Consider the following 23,456-nt stretch of genomic DNA (forward strand, 5'->3'; position numbering starts at 1 on the left):
CCTATGGATCACAACAGTCTGATCCCAGGGTGCAAGGGGTCGCCCTGAGTTGGTGGTGATTTTTTACGTGCACTGTCATAGATATAGTGCAAGACTTAGCTAACCAAAGAGCCCTTGTTTAAATCTTTTTTAAAAATTAGAAAATAAAAGTACCTCTTTAGGATGAGTAATTAGAGAAAGGTAACCCAGGAAAACCACGTGCCAGGACTGCTGCTCGTCCTGGAAAGCACAGACAGAATACCAGCCCCAGGGTCCCTCGGTGGGCGGCTCTGTGTGGCACCGCAGTCTGCTGGTCTGCATTCAGAAACGAATCCCAAATCCAACCTCACAGGTTCACTCAAATAGCGAGTCTCATTCAGTACAAAAGATATGGAACCTCCGGAGACATCATTTAAATGCCAGTTGTCATGCTTCCTCTTCTCAGTTATGGCACTTATAACATCAATATTTTAAACAGTTCAAGTGTTTTTTAACTTCTAAATGAGTCATTCACTCTCTTGGTCGAGAAGAGGTAAAATAAAATGTCAATGACTAAAATGTGAGCTACTTCTTCAAAGATGAAGTACATTTCTCATGATTCAAAGGTAATTGGCTTGGAGCTTGAAAATGCAATGCTACACATGACAATGGCATTTGCTAGGCTCCTTAGGAATTCAAAGTCTCCTAAAGAAAGTGGCCCTAGCACTAGGACTATTGTGTTTACTACACTTAACACAATTGAGTCGTAACTCTTGCTAAGATTTAAGGGAATTATTTGTCCCATTCAGAATTGACATGCAACTACTAATCAATAAAACCCAAAACCAAACCTGCTGCCTTCAAGTCGATTCCGACTCATAGAACAGAGTAGAACTGCCCCATAGTTTCCAAGGGGAGCCTGGTGGATTTGAACTGCTGTAGCTCTTTGGTTAGTAGCTGTAGCTCTTAACCACTAAGCCACCAGGGTTTCCTATCAAGTATTAAAAATCCCTAAGATGCTTCTAGCACCTCCTGGCCCTTCTGACGGGTCCAGCCCATCAGCAAGGACAGACCTTGACAGAGGCTCACAGCCAGCAACGTGAAGCCTGTCTTTCTTCCATTATACAAGGAAGATTCTCTGAATCAGGTGGCTGTTGTTGTTGTGTGCTAGTGAGTCGATTTTGACTCCTGGTGACCTCATGTGACAGAGTAGTACAGCCTCATAGGGTTTTCTAGGCTGTAATCTTCCCAGGATTTTTTTTTTTTTTTTTAATCTTTCCAGGAGTAGATCTCCAGGTCTTTTCTCAGAGTTGTCGGGTGGGTTCAAACCAGCAACTTTGTCATTAACAGCCAAGCACTTTTACGGTTGGGCCACCAGGTCTCCTTGATTCAGATGGGCATGCCTTAGGAGTCACCAGAAGCCTAATGAGCCAATGCCAATACCACCTCACTTTATAAAAGTGGTTCTGGATATGTTGTAGCATTAGAATCACCTGGGGAACTCATTGAAAACACAGGTTTTCATTTCCTATTCCCAGAGATTCTGACTGTTAGGTTTGGGGTGAGAACTCAGAAGATTTTGAAACCATGTTCCTGATTTTGAAAAAAACGCTTCATCACATACCCAGGTTCCCAAGCCCTGAGACTGTCATATCCTCCCACCAATTCACTGTGGCTCACACTTGGATCATCAAATACCATGCAAGCACACCAGCATTTGTAGGCCATCTGTGGAAGATAATCATCAAACTATATTACACCAGGGTAAAAACTCATCTGAAAAATGATGATCACAATACTTGTTTTATTTCATCTTCTCCTTGAATCAATAAAAACATCAAGTGATCACGCACAAAGATGTAAAGTAGTACTCAGGCATAGCAAGGCCAACTCGATGAAGAGTAAAATATATAACAACATATAATGACCTAAAACATGAATTCAACACATAACTTCATGTATTTTCAACATGCTCCTATTCAAGGCCGCCCTCTCAGTATTTTACGAAATAAACAGGCAAATAAATAATAACCAACGGTCTTGTGGAAGGTTATTTTATTTTGCAAAACTAAATCTCTTTAACTCATGACTCATAGACACAGAATAAATGGTTAGGTTTTAAGCGCATGTGATTTCTCTACTTGAATTACCCAAGGAATTGTGGTTACAGAGAATTGGGCTACATTCACTGCATGTCTATAGGGCTGTAAGATTTCAGTAAAATGGAGGGTCTTTAGAATTACATTCACACCATCTTAGAAGTCAACGGAGAACACCACAGAGCAGTACTTAAATAACACCCTCGTTCCATAAAAGCATTATGTCCCACAAAATCCCATGTATTATTCCCAAGTTGTTACAGAGAATTATAATAACATCATCTTGGATAAATGAAATGGCATAAAGAATTTGAAAGGGTGCGAAGCATGAGACTCAAATGTCTAACCACTTATCTATAACACAGCTCTTATGTGAACAAATACTGATCATTCCAATTTTATGGAAATGAATTATGGAACAGCTGAACAGGCTTGAAAATTCAGTACCATAGGAAGATATGGGGAATGGTAGAAAAGAGAAGGTGAGGAGGAGAGAAACCATATCTCAGCTAAGAGAGGCGACAGCCCCATAGGTTGTGGATCACCCTAAAAAAAACATTACTAGCCCAGCATTCTCCCCCTATATTGCAAGTAACAGAGTTCTGTTGTCCAAAAAAAAAAAAAAGGATTAGTAAGTCCTCTTTTACTAAAATATCTGCTTTCAGATAGCAGTCTGTACAAGGATAAGCCTCATCCCCACTCATTTTTTTTTTTCCCCACAGAATCCATCCAGTCTAGAATGTCTTTTCATCTCCTCTCCAAGCCCTTGCCATTAAGACTAAGTTCCATTTCCACGTATGTCATCAGGCAACACTTCCACGTACCCACTTAAGCTCCTGATGGATGATTTCTCCTCATCCTGTCTGTTCATGGTACTTAAGGAAACCCCTCAACTGCATACATATTGGCACCTGAAATATGCTGGCAGTAACACCCTTTGACTGAAGGCTGTTAGAAACCCTGGGCTCTAATTCCAGAACTGTCAGTATTGATCGCTGGGCTTTAGGCACATCATTTCACTAATCATGTTCTCGTTTTCTCATGTGAAAAACGGTGATCACAACACTCACTCCATTCCATCTTCCCACTGAATTGATGCAAACACCATATGATAGTGTATAAGAGAGTGCTGGAAACATGGAAGGGAGATATACAGGCACAAAGTACTACTTGTTGCTGCCATTTTTCTTCAGACTAACGAACATGAAGAAGTCAGAGGAAATATTTTCAACATGAAAGAAATTTAAGACTAGGTTAACAAAATCAACTTCCAGTCAACTAATCAATAGAGGAAGGAGCCCTGGTGGCACAGTGATTAAGTCTCATCTGCTAACCAAAAAATTCTAAGTTCAAGTCCACCAGGACCTCCATGTGAAAAAGATGTGACAGTCTGGTTCGGTGAAGATTAAAAAACCAAAACCAAACCCAGTGCCATCAAGTCAATTCATTGACTCATAGCAACCCTATAGGCCAGAGTATAACTGCCCCCATAGAGTTTCCAAGTAGCGCCTGGCAGATTTGAACTATCGACCCTTTGGTTAGCAGCTGTAGCACTTAACCATTACACCACCAGGGTTTCCTCCGTGAAGATTACTGCCTAAGAAATCCTATAGGGCAGTTCTACTCTGTCCTACAGGGTCTCTATGAATCAGAATCAATAGCAATGGGTTAAACCGATAAAAAAAAAAAAAAAAACTGATAGAGGACATTATTTCAATAAGTATTTTTCATGAATATGGAAAATAATGAGAATGATTCTTCAAGACACGCAAAAAGCAATGATTTTACATGTCTGTCTTACCGAGGATGTTTCTAGCATTTGTTTCACAGAAAAGCACAGTTTTTTTTTTGAGTTAAACAGAGCTGGTTCTGACATTGTGCATCCATGTGACCTTGGAGAAGTTTCTTAGCCATTGTTAACTATAATTTTCCTTAAAGGTGAAGTGGAGATATGATCACTGCAGGATTATTCGAGTGTTAGGTAAGGTAATGTAAATAAAGAACCAGACACATAGAAGTATTCCATAACTGCTGCTCTCCATAGCTATTCTAATTGAGAAATGTATCCGAGAACCACTCTTCAAATAAAACATGGGGCTCCTTCAAGTCAGCCTCTTGCCTACCTTGATCCCTAGCAATCCACACCATAAATGATTCTGTTGAGACCGAATTAACAAATGAATGTGCTTGAAATCAAGCTGTGAAGGGAGTTAATACACATGATACAATTTGAGCTCAATTAAGTGCTAAATTGGGTAGGTCATGACTATAAATAGATTCAATAGACATTCAGAGGAGGGAGATCAATGGGAATGCTTTCGAGATTTTGTATAGACATTCAGAGGAGGGAGATCAATGGGAATGCTTTCGAGATTTTGTGCTGGGGCTTGGAGGATAGGGGTGCCCTAAATAAATGAAGGGTGGCGGGGAACAGCTGCAGTCAATTCTGCTCTTGGTGACCCCCAGGTGTGTCAGAGAAGAACTGTTCTCTATATGGTTTCCAAAAGCTGATTTTTCAGAAGATAGCCAGGATTTTCTTCCAAGGTGCCTCTAGGTGGACTTAAACCTCCAACCTTTCAGTTAGCAGCCAAGCATGTTAATGGTTTACACCACCTAGGCAGTCCAAACTAAAGGAACAAAGTAGATATTTCTGGTTGGAGCAACAGTTAGTAGCTAATAAATATTACATGTACTAATATCTTTATCTCCCCAGAAACCTCATGAGGTAGCTACTATTATAATCCTCATTTTACCCATGAAGAAACTGAGACAGAGATTAAGTAGCTTGTCCAAGTCAGAGAAAAAAGTGGTGGAGCCTGGGTTTAAAGACAGGTAGTCTGGCTGCAGAAGCCCTGGTGGTGCAGTGATTAAACGCTCGGCTGCTAACCAAAAGATCGGCAGTTGGAATTCACCAGCAACTCCATGGGAGAAGGATGTGGAAGTCTGCTTCCTTAAAGATTACCGTCTTGGAAATCCTATGGGGCAGTTCTACTCTGTCCTATATGGTTCCTATGATTTGGAACTGACTTGACAGCAATGGGTCAGTCTGTCTGCAGAGTTCACACACTTAACCCCTGAGAAATATCCAGGTAGAAATACCCAAGTAGAAAAAAAATATCAGTTGCAAATGAAAGAATCCACTTTGACTGGTTTAAGTAGAGAGATAACTAAATATATATAATAGCTCAGAAAATCTCCTGGACAGCCAGAGAACAAAACCTGAATACTATATAACCAGAAAAAAAACATGGATGGGGCAAACCTCAGCCTCATCATGGGTCCCTTCCAATGAAAATACTACCACTGCTGCCTCTCAGCATTTAATCGGAGAAAGTCTGCCACAGCCTCCCTGGCAGAACCAGAAATTCCTGCCACCACTTTTGCCGAAAGAACAATCATTGTATGTACAAGCAACCTTGTGTTGTTCCCTTCTGCATTCCTCTCATGCATGGTACAACTGATTTGCAACAAGCCCATATCCTAGCTGCAAGAGAGTCTAGGCAATTTAGTTTTTTAGATTATAAGGTGAGAGGATAGGAATCAAACACAAGAAGCTAACAAAATGACAAGACAGTAAACAAAAGATGCCATGCAATCACAAAGGGCCACCACACACTCAAATTACAGGCAGGCTGAGAAGCAGGGGTCAGATCATGTAAGTGCAAACGCACTTCATTTGGTAACATTTTACACTTTCCAACACAGGCTGTTTCTTAAAATAGCAAGACATTTTTCTAAGCTGAATATAAAGGTGGCAACACAAGTTATTCAAACACTGGGAATATCAGTAACTTGGTGACTTTTCTCCAACTATTTAAAAAATGTAGCATAATAATACCCATCATTTGTCCTATTTTATAAGAAAAAAGCAAATACTATTAATTTAGGAAAATGGTTACGTTATATATCACACTATTTTTGTCTCTTATAGTTCACTTTTATACTTGTAAGGATCGTTCTTCCCAGATAATGGATATTTTTAATTTGAACGGTGGCAATATTTTATCTCTACCAGAAACCCATTTTATCTCTAAAAAAAAAACTAGCACACTCAAAATTTGAAATAGAACACTAAATACTCTCTAGAAAAGAGTTAGGCTCTTTTTTTTTTTAATTTAGGAAATAGAAAGTTATTTTTAAACCATTACTCATTTAACTATCATGGGCATATATATTTCTGAATAATATTCCAAATTCTTTCTACGATAACAACTGTCCTTTAGTTCTTTATGTTTAAGGAAAGTTAGCTACAAGCGAGACATATTATTTCCAAATAGTAGACAAAAGTCCAAGAATACGGAATTAAACATATGTACTTTTTTTCCACAGAATAAATAATTATTTATTTATTCTAAAGTGTCAGTTATGGGTAAAAGGCAGCTATAAAAAAGCACAATATAAATACATTCTGTCTTATAAACATATATAGAGAGTACAATTATTTCCTGATAATGGGGTCATATAAAATAACTTTGGAGCATCATTAAGGTTAAATCTTTTTGAAATATCCATGCTGAATAAATGAATTTTTATTTTAATTTACAAATGCAAAATATCAGTTTATATCATCAAATTAAGAAGAAAGATTAGCAATAGTGGTTGCAAGAGAAATCCCTTTTTACTGATTACTTAATACACTGTGTACTATGCTAAGCATTATGTATCTATCTAGTATAGCTGAATACTATAAGTACTTTCCTGTACTTGAATTTAAAGACAGGCAAGTGTTTCACGTCTTTCTCAGAAACGCTTCTAGAGTTCAAAAATACTGCACAGAAACATGAATTTACCCAAGGACAATAATCCAAAGAGGATTAAGGCAAAAGTGTCCACTTATTTACAGAAGCATCAATGTGGGGACGAGATATCATTACGGCAAATAAAATTTTGGAGAAAATGGCAGCATACAGTCATGACACATGAAAGGATGGAGAAATCTAATGCGATGACTTGGTAACTCAATATACATCAAGGGTTTTGCCATATTACAGTATTAGTACTTGTTTACCATATTAATAATGATGATGTCTATAAAAATCATGCTACTTGCAAAATACTTGAGGTAAAAACCTTAAGAAATTTTCAAGAATATATTTAAGTTTTTTATGAGTACAATATTGACTGGGGGGAAAATATATGATCTTATGTATGAGGAAGTCCAATCTATGGGAGCAAAACAACATTCAGACTGTTGTGTCCCTAACATCTACCAGTAGCTATGGCACTATTCATAGAAAATAAAAAAAAAAAATACTTTGTCTTTTTGTTTTTTCAGTATATAAAACAGCATAACCAAGATCCATTTTTAAATGGTCTTCTCATGTTTTATATGAAATGTTTAACAAAACAGGAAGTGACTCAAAAAAACTTATTCTGCTATATAGTTATAACTAACTTAACCAAGGGAGGCTGGAAATTTTTAACTTATAGTTGCATTAATTTCTTCCAAGAAAAAAAAAAGTTAAACCAAGGGTTTAAAAAAAGAAGAAAAATTAATTATTTATCTTAATTTTAAAGGATAGCTGCATTGTCTTCTTTAGCAGATACAGGTTTTGAGACTGAATGATAACCGAACATTATCTGCATATCTTTATAGGAAAAGATATAATTAATTATGACAAGAACATAGCAATGAAATTGAAGTTTGAGAGCTGGAAGGAGAGAGTTGACCATGGGGACTATGAGTCATCTGTGCATCAGAGTTCATTTAAAATTGACGAGAAGTACATATTTCTTCCCTAAGAACATCTTCTGACAATACTTCCCTAAGACAAGGAAAGGACTGACCAGTGGCTCACAGTCAGCTTCATTCTTCCAGTGGCTACAGACACGAAAAGACATTAAATTGATCAAAATTTCTACCAGGTCAAATGTGATAGGTAAGGTACTGGACATTTTCCTCAGTGATGACTTTGACATAATTTGTGAAACAATGAAAAAAAAAAAGTGTTGGCATTTTTACCTTGCTACATATGTACGAAATTCTACATTCTTAAAACACTGACAGACAGAAAAGAGAAATTTTCTAGAATTTGAGTCTAAACTGAGGTGTCAGCTCTGCTCAATTCTGTTGATTTCTGAAATTAATTTTTGTTGTTGTTAGGTTCTGACTTATAGGAGCCCCATTACCACAGAACGAAACACTGCCCAGTCCTGGGCCATCCTCACAATCATTGTTATGCTTGAGCCCATTGTTGCAGCCACTGTGTCAATCCGTCTCTTTTCCGCTGACCCTGTACTTTACCAACGATGATGTCCTTCTCCAGGGACTGATCCCTCCTGACAACATGTCCAAAGTATGTAAGATGCAGTCTTGCCATCCTTGCTTCTAAGGAGCATTCTGGTTATACTTCTTCCAAAGACAGATTTGTTCGTCCTTCTGGCAGTCCATGGTATATTCAATATTCTTTGCCAACACCACAATTCAAAGGCATCAATTCTTCTTCGGTCTTCCTTATTCATTGTCTAGCTTTCACATATATATGATGCAACTGAAAATACCATGGTTTGGGTCAGGCACACCTCAGTCTTCAAGATGACACCTTTGCTTCTTAACATTTTAAGGAGGTCTTTTGCAGCAGATTTGCCCAATACAATGCATCTTTCGATTTCTTGACTGCTGCTTCCATGGCTGTTGATTGTGGATCCAAGTAAAATGAAATCCTTGACAACTTCAATCTTTTCTCCATTTATCATGATGTTGCTTATTGATCCACTTGTGAGGATTTTTGTTTTCTTTACGTTGAGGTGCAATCCATACTGAAGGCTATGGTCTTTGATCTTCATCAGTAAGTGCCTCAAGTCCTCCTCACTTTGAGCATGCAAAGTTCTGTCACCTGCATAATGCAGGTTGTTAACGAGTCTTCCTCCAATCCTGATGCCCTTTTCTTCTTCATATACTCCAGCTTCTCGTATTATTTGTTCAGCATAAAGATTGAATAGGTATGGTGAAAGGATATAAACCCTGACGCACGCCTTCCCTGACTTTAAACCATGCAGTACCCCTTGTTCTGTCCAAACAACTGCCTCCTGATCTATGTATTGGTTCCTCAGGAGCACAATTAAATGTTCTGGAATTCCCATTCTTAGCAATGTGATCCATAATGTTATCCAGCACTATATCAGACAATGTTCCACTACTATTCATAAGGTTTTCACTGGCTAATACTTTTTAGAAGTAGACTGTTGGGTCCTTCTTCCTAGTCTGTCTTAGTCTGTAAACTCGGCTGAAACCTGCCCACCACTGGTGACCCTGCTGGTATCCGAATAACGGTGGCATAACTTCCAGCATCATAGCAACACGCAAGCCCTCGTAGTACAACAAACTGACAAGCACGTTGGGGTCTGAAATTAATAGACACGGTGAAATAGTGCTTTCTCCATTTGAACATCGTGGAATATTTCTGTACATATTTACATATTTACCTACTGCTAAATAATTGAAAACTGTATTTTATATTAAAACATACACATCTTACGTAATTTTTTTTTTTTTTTTTAATTTTAGGAAATTAAGATAAAAGAGCAACTTCAAAAAATTTCATGCTTACTACAGGCTACTTTGAGCAACGATCTCTGAATCTCTGTGGGTACCTTTTGCATTTATAACCCGTTGCCACTGAATTGATTCTGATTCATAGCGACCTGACAGGACAGAGTAGAATTGCCCCATTGAGTCTGCAAGGAGCAGCTGGTGGATTCGAACTGCTGACCTTTCAGTTAGCAGCCGAGCTCTTAACCACTATGCCACCAGTGCTCCTTGCATTTATAGGGGTATTGAACTAAAACTTTTCATAAGATCTGAATTAAATCCTTCTTAAAATTAATATTATAGTGGGAATTCGTTTATATCAGATTATTTCCAATGTCATAACTAGTTAAATAACTATCAAAATTGGGCTACAAAAACATAGAGTTTGAAATTGTGAAAAGATTCTGATTCACAGACCTGGACTCTAGTTATATTCCTGTTACTTACTGGTTGTGTGCTCTTGGACGTACTATGTCTGCAATTTTACTTGTGGGGAAAACACAAGGTTTAATAAGGCACATAAATATTTACGATTGCTAGGTTCTTTTAAAGAATTGATCCCTTATTATTATGAAATGTCCCATTTTATCCCTGTTTTGAAGTATATTTTTTTCTAATATTAATACAGGCACAATGGTTTTTTGTTGTTGTTTAGTGTTTGTATGATACAGCTTTTTCACTTTTAACCTGTTTCTGTACTCTGAAAGGGGTTTCTTATAGATACCACATAGTTGGATCATGCTTTTTGTTCCAATTTAGACAATCTGTCTTTTAATTGCAGTGCTTAAACTATTTGCATTTGATGTAATGATCAATATGACTAGGTTTAAATATAAGATCTTGATATTTGTTTTCTATTTCTCCTATCTGTTCTTTGTTAATTTTTCCTTTTTCCCTGACTTCTTTTAGATGAATTGAGTTTTTCTATTCCAGTTCATCTCCACTTTTTTTTTAATGAACTCCACCTGGTTGTTAAACCTCATAATACACATTGTTATTATTTTTTTCTTTAAGCAGTCAATTTTCCTATGAAAAAGCTACACTTACACATATATTTATCACTTTGAATGATTCTCATCTCCTTATGTAGATCCAAATTTCTACCTGGTATCATTTTCCTCTTTGCCTGAATAACCTCCTTTCTTCTCTCCCTAATGGCTTCTGACAGAGTCTGATTTTTGTTTCTTCAAATGTAAAGTGTCTTTTGGTTAATTCTCTTGCTGCTTTTAAGACTATTCCCTTTATATAAACAGGGTACAAATCATCATTAAAAATACACACACATCAGAAGATAAGCCAGATAAATGGGATCTTCTAAAAATTAAACACTTATGCTCATCAAAAGACTTCACCAAAGGAGTAAAAAGAGAACCTACAGACAGGGAAAAATATTTGGCTATGATATATCCAACAAAGGTCTAAATCTCTAAAATCTATAGGAAAATCCAATACATCTATATTTAAAAGACAATCCAATTGAAAAATGGACAAAGGATATGAACAGACACTGCAGCAAGGGTGACATTCCAGCGGATAACAGACACATGAGGAAATGCTCAAGATCACTAGGCATTAAAGAAAAGCAAATCAAAACTACATTGAGATACCATCTCATCCCAACATTACTGGCACAAATAAAAATAATAATAATAATAAATGTTGGAGAGGCTGAAGGAAGATTGAAACTCTTAGACACTGCTAGCAGGAATACAAAATGGTACAACCAATTTGGAAAATGATATGGAGCTTCCTTAATAAAGCTAGAAATAGAAATACCATACAATCCAGCAATCCCACTGGTAGGAATATATCCTAGAGAAATAAGGGCCATCACATGGATAGACATAAGCACACCCATGTTCACTGCACATTATTCATGATAGCAAAAAGATGGAAACAACCTAAGTGCCCATTAACAGATGAATGGATAAACAAACTGCGGTACATATACACAATGGAATACCATACACAACAACGAAGAAGAATCTCACAACATGGATGAATTCGGAGGGCATTACGCTGAGTGAAATAAGTGAAACACAAAAGGACTAATCCTGCATGAAACCACCATTATAAAAACACATAAAAATATTTCCACATAGAAAGAAACAATGTTTGATGGTTACAAGGTAAGAAAAAAAAAACAATACTAACTAAATAGTAGATAACCGGTAACTTTGGTGAAGGGTAAGACAGTACACGATACTGGGGAAGGCAGCACAATGTGACCAGGGCAAAGTGACATAAGCTTTTCAGATGCATCCCCTGCCCTGAGGGACTGAGCTACTGGGCTGAGGGCTGGAGACCATGGTCTCAGGGAATATCTAGCTCAATTTGCATAACCCAGTCTATAAAGAAAATGTTCTACATCTGACTGTGACGAGTAGCGTCTAGGGTCTTAAAAGCCTGTGAGAGGCCATCTAAGATACACCTACTGGTCCCATCCCAGCTGGAGCAAAGGAGAATGAAGAAAACCAAAAACAAGGGAAGATCAGCCCAAAAGACTGAGACCATAACGATAATCTCCACCATAATGATTCCAGAACAACTAGATGGTACCAGGTTATTTATCACCACCAACTGTTCTGTCAGAGATCACAATACAGGGTCCTGGACAGAGTGGGAGAAACATGTAGAACAAAATTCAAATTCACACACACACACACATTAAAAAAAAAAAACAAAAAAAAAAACAGGCTTACTGGTCTGACAGAGACTGGAGAAACCTCCAGAGTATGGCCCCTGGACACCCTTTCAACTCAGTACTGAAGTCACTCCTGAGGTTCACCCTATAGCCAAAGGTTAAACAGGTCTATAGGGTCACAATAACATATGTGAGGAACATGCCACATAGTTCAATCACGTATATGTGACTAATGGGCATACCAGCCCAAGAGCAAAGATGAGAAGGCAGGAAGGGACAGTAAAACTGGATGAATGGGAACAGAGAACCCAGGGTGGGGAAGGGGAAAGTGTTGACACATCACAAGTTGACAGCTGATGTCACAAAACAATTTGTGTATTAACTGTTTAATGAGAAACTAATTTGCTCTGTAAACTTTCAAATGAAGCGCGCACGTGCGCGCACACATACACACACGACTGTTCCCTTTATCATTAGTTTCTGCAATTTGATCATTAGGTGCTTTGGTGTGGTTTCCTCTATTTGGAGTTCATTAGCTTTTTGAATCTGTGATATAATTTTCAGCACATTTGGACAATTTCAGTCATTATTTCTTCAAATGTGTTTTTCTGCCTGCTCCCCTCCTCCTGGGATCCCAATTGCACCTATCTTAGACCACCTGATATTGTTCCATAGCTTACTAAGTCCCTGTTCATTTTTTAAAGTCTTTTTTTCTCTGTGTGTTTTATTTTGGATAGTTTCTATTGCTATGTATTCACAGATCTTCTGCAGTGTTTATTAATATAATCCATTGCATTTTTAAATTTTAGATATATTTTTCATGTCTCAACTTTTAATTTTTTTACATCTTCTATTTCTCGTCTTGTCATGTTCATGTTTTCTTCCAAATCTTTGTAAGTATTTATAAGATGTATAATAGTTGTTTTAAGGTACTTGTCTACTAGTTCATTATTTTTATCATTTCTGAAAATGTTTCTATTGATTAATTTTTTCATCTTGTTATGGACGATAATTTCCTGCTTCTTTGTATGTCTGGTAATTTTTGATTGAATGCCAGACACTATCACTTTTACACTGTTGCACAACGGATTTTGATGTACTCCTTTAGAGTGCTGGATTTTGTTCTGGCACAGTTAAGTAAGTTGCAGATCAATTTGGCTCTTTCAAGGTTTGCTTTTAAGAGTTCTGATCACACTTTTTCCTGAGACTAGTTCAGCCCCACTATGATCCTCTGAGTCCTCTACCCACTGCCCATGTACGAAGAAGTCTCTATACTCTGGCTTGTGTGAGCTTTATGTGAGGTCCAGGAATTATTTAGTATATTGCCTTTCAGTTGTTCTTTTGTGTGTTCCTCTCACATGCATGTAAATCAGTACTCAGCCAAACCCTGAGGGAAGTCCTCCAAAGATTTCCACAACTCTCTCTTTATGCAAATCCTTCCTCTCTCCTATTCTTCCCCTCCGAATTAGTTCCTTGGCCTGTCCAAGTCCCAATCAAGGCTTGCTTAACTTGTGACTTTGTTTAGGAGCCCTGGGGGTACAATGGTTAAGAACTTGGCTGCTAACCAAAAGATCAGCGGTTTGAACCTACCAGCCACGCCAAGGGAGAAAAAACATGGCAAACTGCTCCCATAAAGATTCCACCCTACAAAACCCTATGGGGCAGTTCAACTCTGTCCTATAGGGTCACTTTGAGTTGGAATCAACTCGAAAGCACACAACAACAACAACAAGCCTCTGTCTGAGCTCCCCGTTCCCTGCTTTGCAGCTAGGAACTGCCTTTGGGTTTGCCTCCTTTTTCTGGCATTCTCTCAAGGATCATAGTCCTTAACTGCCTGTTGTCCAATATGTGAAAACCATTTCATATATTTTTTCTGGTTTTCTGGTTATGTATGGTGGAAGGTCAATTCCCACAGCAGTTAGTCACTCATGGTCAGAAGCAAAATCCCAAAGGGTTAAATAAGATAGTATTTGTGAGGCACTTTATCAGTTGTGAATTAGTATGTAAATGTTAGTACAGGAAAGCAAATCTAGATAAAGATACACTCTTCTCAGGGTTAAGTTTTTTTTTTTTTTTTTTTCCATTCAACCACAGAGTGTACTTGATGGAGTACTAACTTGTATAATATACTGAAATATTCTAGAAAGGTTAATTTGCCTCAAATCAAAATCCTCGAATTATTCATAGCGTGAAATTCCTTTAAGAAGTATTTATTTTCATAAAGCACTAACCCTATAAAAATGCAAATAACCTTCGGAAAAGATTTATATCCTCATCAATTAATAAGACTTCAGTTAGAGCTGGTCATCCATCTGCTGGTATCTTGAGGCATCACAGCACAATCAGAGGGTTGGGATGTCTGGGTTGGGGTGGCAGGAGAATGAAGTTGGAAGGGAAAGCAGACTGCTAAAGGGAAGGAAGGAAGGCAGAATTACCAACTTCAGAGCTTTGCCCAGGGCAGGCCCAGAGGGAAAGACTTTGTCTGCCTGCTGTATTTCCCTTGGGTACTATCTATAATTACTATCACAGCTCATTGATTTTCAATTCTTTCTATTAATACATTTATTGGCCATTCTGACATTATTAAAATCAGTCCAACTCTCTGCTTCTGTAGTGGAGGATATTTCTTCCCTAAAATATGAGTTCTGCAAGGGCAGACTTTTTTTTTTTCTGCTTTAAAAAAATGGTCTTCTCATATTACCAGTAACACAGCTTCTACATATGTTCTCCTTTGAAGCCAGGCAGTGACACGCGAAGATTTCACTACAGATTAGAAGAGCCCAAGCAGTGGATCATGAGAGAATATTGAAGGATAAGCAAATTCATATTTCGATGATAATTCTACGTATTTATTAGCAATGCTGGCCCCTGTTCCACAGTAGGGGAGGTAATAATGACAGCCTGTTACACAGTAACGCAAGTGGCATTTGTACAAAGCCTTTTCTTCATTCTGATGAAGCCGTTAAAGTAACAACGTCTTACTAAGCTTTTACATTCAGACATACATTAAATCTTTTATGAGAAATTAAACATAGTGGTTCACTGAGGGGGGAAAAAAAGTTGAGGCTGTTGTGGTTGTTTTATCTAATGCTACTGAACTTTAACGTAATTACCTGTCTTAAATAAGCATCCCATAGCACATTTGTAGATACAGCTACAATACTTACATTTATCCATACTTCTTTATTAAGCCTAATGATTAGGGTCTTTCCCAAAATAGCACCCATTTCAGAATCCTCTCAATTCACAGCGTGGTAAACTGGCTCTCGTGGTAAATAGCATCGGGATTAATCAATATTTACTGAGCACTGGCTCTTCATAAGCCCCTGTGCTGGGAGGATGAGGAATAATGAGAAACACAAAGCAAAAGCTCTGCTCTAAGAAATTTACAATACAGCTGGCTTAATGGTGCTAATCAGCTGTTTGTGATACAGAAATATTCTCGACACCTTGTTATGAACATTTTGCAGGATGGTTTGCAAAAGTTACTGCGAGCTGCTTCAAGGGAAAAGATCACAGGTCTCCATTATTCTCTTCGGTCCTACAGATAAACTTTGGGAGCTCATAGGAGTCTCTTTGGTCAGATCAGGACTGACATTTTTCTGCTAGCAAGACATGGAATAGAGAGTCGACCCTACTGTCTGAGATCATACCTGCAACCTACATGGCTTATGGCTGAGACTTTTGGCTCTCTCCTCCAACGGTAACACAGAAGAGTTTATTTTATTTTTTTTGGTGGTAAAATGTCACCAAAAATTTGCTCTTTTAACCAATCTTAAGTGTAAATTTAGTGACATGAATTACTTTCACCATGCTATGTAACCATCACCACTATCCATTTCCAAATTTTTTTTTTATCACCCCGAACAGAAATCTAGTACCTCTTAAGCGATTACTCCCATTTCCCCACTCCCATCTCCTGGTAATCACTGATACACTTTTGTGACTGCACAGAGCACTTAACATTGGTAAAATATCTAATCTCTTTTCCTCTCTCTGCCACGCTATTGCCACTATTCCATACCTACCAAGGAAGTGCACCTGCCTTTACAAGTGGAGAGGGGTGGAGGAACTCTGTGTTTCAACGTTGTTATGGTTGGTGCAGGGTCTCAGTCAGCTACTTCCCTGTGGTTGATTCCTCAGTCCTTGGGAAACAGTGTGGCTGACTGAGTGTTATGGATTGAATTGTATTGCCCCAATATATGTGTTATAAATCCTGCTCCTTGGAAACTCTATGGGGCAGTTCCACTCCGTCCTATCGGGTCGCTCTGAGTCAGAATAGACTGGACAGCATTGGGTAATGGGTTATACCTGTGGATGCAATCCCATTTGGAAATAGGGTTTTCCTTGTTATGTTAACAAAGCCAGTGTGTCTTAAAACAATCACTTTTAAGATATAAAAGGAGCAGATTGGGCAAAGAAGCAAATTTAAGAGGCGAAAAGATAGATGCCAAATGGGGATCTCCAAGGAATGCCAAAGAAAATGCCAGAGAAGTTGAGATAAGAATTTTCCCCTAGAGGAGACAATGAAAGCCTTCCCATAGAGCCCGGGTCCTGAATTCAGACTTCTAGCCTCCTAAACTACAAGGAAATAATTTTTTTTTTTTTTTTTATGAAAGCTACCCACTGTGGTATTTTTGTTATAACAGTACTAGGAAACTAAGATGCTGAGTGAGGAATGTTCTTCCAGGTCTCCCTCTGGAGCCTCTGCATTTAGGTATTCATTACTATTTTAAGAGCTCTTTGCTTCTTCCTAAAACTTTTTATTTTAAAGAATTTGAAATTCTTTATACAAAAGTAAACCGAATAGCTCAACAGACCCCCATGGTGACAAATTTTGTTTCGTCTTTATCTCCACCCATTCTCTTTTCCCATATTATCCTGAAGCAAATCCCAGACCTATCATTTCATCTGTAAATATTTCAGCAATTATCTTTAAAGCATATGAACTCAAAAGTCCTTTTTAAATGTGACCAAATATCACTATCACACCCCAAAATGACATTTTATTTTATGTCTTTGAGACAATACCCTTTCTCTATATACTGCCTTATCTCTCAGAATAATTCTAGTGGTCTTCCTCCTGGCTTTAGTCCTTTGCTCAGTAACATGCTAGCACATCCAAAGGTTGACAGCATTTGGGAAGCTCTTGTAACAGCAGGGCAAAGTCAAATGCTTCCTGCTGTGCCCCTGAAGTGTATCACAAGAGCCCATGCCCTTCCTGTGGGCTGCTTAACAGCATGTGCTGTATTCCCCACAAGCCTGGAGAAAACTGAGGGCACATTTCAGGAGACTGCAATAACAATCTACTCAGATAGTACATCACTAATGAGGCAAAAGTCAGAGAACGCCAAACAGAAGGCACAAAGAGTTGGGGTCAAATAGCCATGCCAGCCAGAGTGCTCCCTGGAAGCGAGGATGGCAAGACTGCATCTCACATACTTTGGACATGTAATCAGGAGGAACCACTCCCTGGAAAAGGACATCATGGTTGGTAAAGTAGGCGGTCAATGAAAAAGAGGAAGAGCCTCGACAAGACGGATTGACCCAGTGGCTGCAAAAATGGGCTCAATCATAGCAACGATTGTGAGAATGGCGTGGGACTGCACATTGTTTCATTTTGTTGTACATAGGTCATTATGAGCGGGAACCGACTCGATGGCACCTAACAACACAACAACAAACACGTTTCATACAGCTATAAGACGAGGACTTCTACCACTAGCGATAGTGTGTATTTCCAATATTTACAATTTAAATTTTATATTCACAACAACCCTACGAAGTAGATAGCACAGGTTTACAACTATTGACTGGCTTTAGGTATTGACTAGTTTTATATTTTTCACTATGTCAGTTATAATGTCTGGACAAGTTTAATAAATCATGTATTTGTTCAGCACTTACCACGTGCCAGGAAATGCAAGAGATACAAGAGAAATATAAGAAATAGTTATTGCCCTCTAAGAACTTACAACCTGATTGAAGAGACATGATCACATCCACACCACAAAACTATGCAGAGAATGAGGCAAGGCAGCTAGGTCCTGAGAAGAGAAAGCCAAGTGGCTAACCTAGGCCTGTTCCATGGTCTTTCTGCAAGCTCAGAAATGAACACAACAGGTCCTGAATTCCTTAGAGGGGAGGGGGGCACGCAGAGACCAGCTGACTTCAGACAACCTAAGGGACTATTTATAGCAAGCAAAAGGGAACAAACATATGTCCTGATGATGCATTGAAACAGAAAGTCCAAGTAAAGCAGCGTATCTTTAAAATGCTGCCTGCGGTGTGAAAGACAGACCAAATTCTCTTCTCTAAAAGCTTGTGGTTAATGTCTACATTCTAGAGACAGAGTTTTAAAACCAGGTTTTCAAGAGTGATTACAGATTCCAACCAATGTAATGACTTGGTTTTCTTCAGGTCTCCTCATTCATTCTTGTGACACATAAGGGGTTTCCGTAACATTTTGTTTATTGTAACAAATGTCTCATCATTTTCCGAAGCCCACAATCACATCTATCATTATTTATTTTAATTTTGCCAATATGTTAACATTTTCTTATGAAAAATAAAACTTCAATCACCCTTTAATAGTAAATTAGGAGTCAAGAAATCTTCAAAATTCTAGCCATCCTTATCAAAAAAACAGTTCTACGATTCGATTCTGCAAATAGACAATACACAGCACCTGCTGCCTCATCCCCAAAGAAAATCCAGTGAAATGACCAAAAATAAAGCTCACTGAAATATTAGATTTTATTTCTAATTTTAAAGAAGAATTGATGTAAAGTGTCACCAATTGTGGAATACAAACAGTTGTATTCTATAAAGAGTTTGGTTGTAATACATGGCATCAAACAGTGCAGGCTGCTTCTCTTGAAGTTCTACTATAAAAGAGGATGAAATTTTACCCATCATATATTTAAGAAGTACACACAAAACTACAGAAGAAGTACATAAAGTTTCTATCTCCTTTCAATATGCACAAACTAAATTAAGAATAAAATAGTAACATCAGCTTCATTCAAAAGAAGGAAATTGATTTTAACAGACAGACATTAAGTAAAACCTAGGAACCCACACTTCTTTTCACTTAAGGACAAAAAAAAAATACTTTCTATAAATGATGTAGCATGGGGTCCTTAAGATACTGTAAAACCCCTGTGAATACTGGCTTTTAGTTTTTGTGTACCTAAATCTTTCACGCAAAGCCTTGCCTTAAAACTTAAAAATGATAGTGAAGGGAAAAAACTACCAGAATCTTGCTAAGGGTCATCAGGACTAGCGACAACAATGTACTATCCTGGCTGTGACCACTGGTCTAGGTCGTATTTTCTGACAGGCTTTCCATATTTTTGTTATACTTTCTCTAACATGCACAGTTTGAATAGATACACTCCTAACGAAGCTGAAGAAACTACTATGAAATAAGGGCAACATTATGAAATGCAGACTGATTTTTCACTTCTTTTTCATCAGCAAGCTATCCTCTCTGAATAAAATGTTATGATCTACATGATTTGTTACACTTACGAGTGGTACAGAAATGCATTTTATTAAAAGTAAGTTGTCATGGAGTCGATTCCAACTGATGGTGACCTCATGTGTGTCAAAGTACAACTGTGTTCCACAGGGCTTTCAATGGCTGACTTTTCTGAAGTAGGCTGCCAAGTCTTTTGAGGCATCTCTGAGTAGACTCAAACCTCCAATTTTTTACAGAGTGCCAAGTGTGTTAACTGCCCAGGGACTCCCCGGGTGGTACAAACGGTTAATATCCTCGGCTGCTCACTGGAAGTTTAGAGGTTTGAGTCCACCCAGAGGCACCTTAGCAAAAAGACCTGGCAATCTACTCCTGAAAAATCAGCCACTGAAAATCCTACAGAGCACAGTTCTACTGTGACACACATGGGGTCACCAGGAGTCTGAACTGACCCCTCGGAAACTGATTGTATTAAACTGATGATAACACATCTAGAATATGAAATGAATTAAGAAAACAGAACTCCAAAGATATAAAACAAATGCTTCCTATGGTTTGGTTTTGAATCAGTAAAGGTAAAACTCTGTAGCTAGTTTGGAGGATATATAGTTCAACTTGATGAGTCAGGACAGAAAATTGAGGTAAACACATGACTTATTCTGAATGTTAGCCTCCGCTAACAAATAACTTTAAAAACTGCCACAATGTCTCTTCTTTCATGATGCTCCGCTGCCTAAATCTTGGGTTGAATCTAAGTGAGTCAGTTACTGCGTCTTGCATAGAACTGAGGAGCCACATTACTGGCTGACATATTCAGCAAAAATTCACTTCAGAGCTGGAAAACGCAGCCTGGATCCTAAAGATGGAATGACAGCCTCTACCATGATGGGATCTGTTTCAAACAGAGACTTACGCTGAAGAGGACAAATATATATTGAGATGCTGCAGACTCTACCACAAACTCTTTGGAACGGGAAAGTTTTTTAAAAGACCCTCTAATGCCACCCTTCACATACATGCCTTTGTTTGTCTTCATACTGAAATCCTTCTGGTATATCAGTATCCTCATTCATTAAATGGGATCCTAGACAAACTCATCCACATTGATTTTTATATTTTGATTGTTCAATTGCAAATCATTGCTGATTTTTTTTGTTTTGATTTTTTAAATACGAGATACACTAAATATATAGTAAATTACATTACTTATTTGATTTATGTCCTTTTTTCAGTCAGCTGTGCTGCATCAGTGGAGGATGTTTGGTAAGAAAGAAGCCAGGGTGCACTGGGGCACGTGAATAGTACTTTCTCCCTTTCTGCATGAAGTGGGCAGCCCACACTGCAACCAATCATGCTGCCTTATTTTAACTAGTAAAGCTATAAATGTTAACAATTATGAAATCTTCTATAGCCTTTTAAAAAGCTCTACTGTGCTCCTGTTCTTTATATTTTTCAGTAGCCATAAACGAATTCATCAATTTGGCTAGGTAGTGTTAAAGACTCTTTTTCTTTTCTTTTGGTAGAAATACACACAACATATGCCCATTCAATAATTTTTACATGTACACTGAGGATGGTTACACACCTCACATTGTGTTACCATTCCCCCTATCTCCATCCCTTAAAATTTCCCTCTGTGTTTCAGAGTTACTGCTGTCCATTTAATCTCATAGAGATAATTCTTTCAAAGAGCACAATATTCAAAGCAAACATTCTTTTTATTAAATGAGCTATTTTTTTTTTATTGTTGTCTGGTTTAAAGACGACTTCAAGGGATGGTTTCAGTTCAAGGCTTTTAAGTTTTTTTCAGGCAATAGAGTCAGTGGGTCCTCCAGTCTCAATGTATGCAGTATGTCTGGTTTTCAATCTTTTGCTTTTAAGAACTTCTCAAATTCACTGACTTTAATACAGCAACTATCCCCTAGTCCTCATGGAGTAAAATGGGTAAACAGAAATGTCAAAAGAGGAATCCATCCAACAACAACAAAAAAAAATAGTTCTATACTTGTAACTCTGCGTAATTTCCTAATTTACCAAGAACTAAGTTGTTTTGATATTGAGATTACATTCCCACTTTACATATTATTGCTTCCTCTTTGCTTTGGATTTTTACTGTCTTTTTAAAACATGTACCAGTTTAAGCACAGTCATAATGTCTACTAAGGTCAATATTCCTTCCGAAAGGAAGATATCTTTTGCAAGTGAGTAATATTTGAGGTTGCAAGTGGGTGAGAATCAGCCAGTCTTGGATGATTTTGCTAGAAAGATGAAAGCTTAGGCAAGGGCAAAAACTGAAGGGTTCTACAAGCCTCAAGATGCTCTGGAAATGGCTGCCACTATCATAAAGAGGAGGGTAGTGAGGGTGTAGTCTAGAAACCTCTACTCACCCCTTGTTCAGATTCCAACAGCTCTGTTTTGACTCTGACTGCCGGCATTCCATCAAGCATTAACATTCTGTTCTCAAAGGTGTTGATATTCTGAGAGTAAAAAAAGAGAGAGGGGGAACGTCAGCTATAAAGCATTCGAGAAAGGACAAGTGGAAGAGTCTTTCTTCACCGTAGTACATTTAGTATGGCTAACCCAATTTTTTAACAATGAGGTGTAATTAAATGAGAGTATCAGCGTAACCAATTATCCCCCCAATCTGAACTTTCATTTGAAGTAATGGCCAAGAAGTTGAATTAATCACTCTGATTCTCTGACCTCTGGGTTGGAGGTCAGACTGTAATAACCTGGAATGTGGAAACCTTACATTAATTTATATGGTGCTGGAACAATTCATCATACTTTTGCAATACTGGAAGGAACTATAAGTTAGCTTCTTCTCTTCTGAAGGTTATATTTTTGCACAGGAATCCATAAAGAAAAAGATCAAATGAAAAAGTAATTTATATATGGTCACACTATTATCAAAGTCTAAATAATTTTAAAAATAAGATAATTCTAGGTACACTGAATTTGGATGTCATGACAATTCTGATCAAGTGAGAATTTCTACGTATGTCTTGAACACCTAATGTTTTTAAAATGACCAATGCATGTCCAGGAGTGAGGCTGAATTTATAAGTTGAGGTCACAATCAAGGAATAAATAATTTGTTTTCTAATCCGGTATATGTTTAGTTCAATTTACTACTTCTTGAAAGGAAAACCTTATCTCTATTGTAGCTCAATAGGATTTTAAACCATATTTATAAAAAGCTGCAACCAAGGTTATTGTCTACTAATTTTCACTGCTTTGGGGATTTTCTGAAGTCAATAACCTATGAGAAGAGGAAGAAAGTCATAGGTCAGTGCTCACTTAGGTCAAAATCTGACTTATATTTTAAAACATGTTCAGAATGCAAACTCTGTCCTTATATCCTGACTAAGAAACTGACATGATGAAATCTGGCTCTACATAAGTGTTTATTTTTGCTCAGTAAATGTAACCATGACTTTAGTGTTTTATTAAAAGAAAAAAAGTCTGCTTCTATTTATTTTGCCTAACCAAAAAAAAAAAAAACCCGTTGCCGTCGAGTCGATTCCGACTCACAGCGACCCTATAGGACAGAGTAGAACTGCCCATAGAATTTCCAAGAAGTGCCTGTCAGATTTGAACAGCCGACCTTTAGGTTCACAGCTATAGCACTTAACCACTATGCCACCAGGGTTATTTTGCCTATATGGTGATAAACATTAATACATTTCTAGACTTTCAGGTTTTCACCTTTCATAAGCTGTTCTCCCACCAAACTGACAAAGA

General features: G+C 37.8%; 1 protein-coding gene across 4 annotated transcripts in view; it reads right to left on the minus strand.

Annotated features, from left to right (window-relative positions):
• KLF12 (KLF transcription factor 12) overlaps positions 1–23,456 on the minus strand; it is a 493,194-nt gene that overhangs the window by 248,346 nt on the left and 221,392 nt on the right. For all 4 annotated transcript variants that reach the window (XM_049853071.1, XM_049853072.1, XM_049853074.1 and 1 more), the window contains one exon: positions 22,100–22,189. In XM_049853071.1, coding sequence (XP_049709028.1) covers positions 22,100–22,189 — 90 coding nt within the window. The remainder of the gene's footprint in view (positions 1–22,099; positions 22,190–23,456) is intronic.

The sequence above is a fragment of the Elephas maximus genome, chromosome 14 (genome assembly GCF_024166365.1).
Source record: "Elephas maximus indicus isolate mEleMax1 chromosome 14, mEleMax1 primary haplotype, whole genome shotgun sequence".
Lineage (NCBI taxonomy): Eukaryota > Metazoa > Chordata > Mammalia > Proboscidea > Elephantidae > Elephas > Elephas maximus.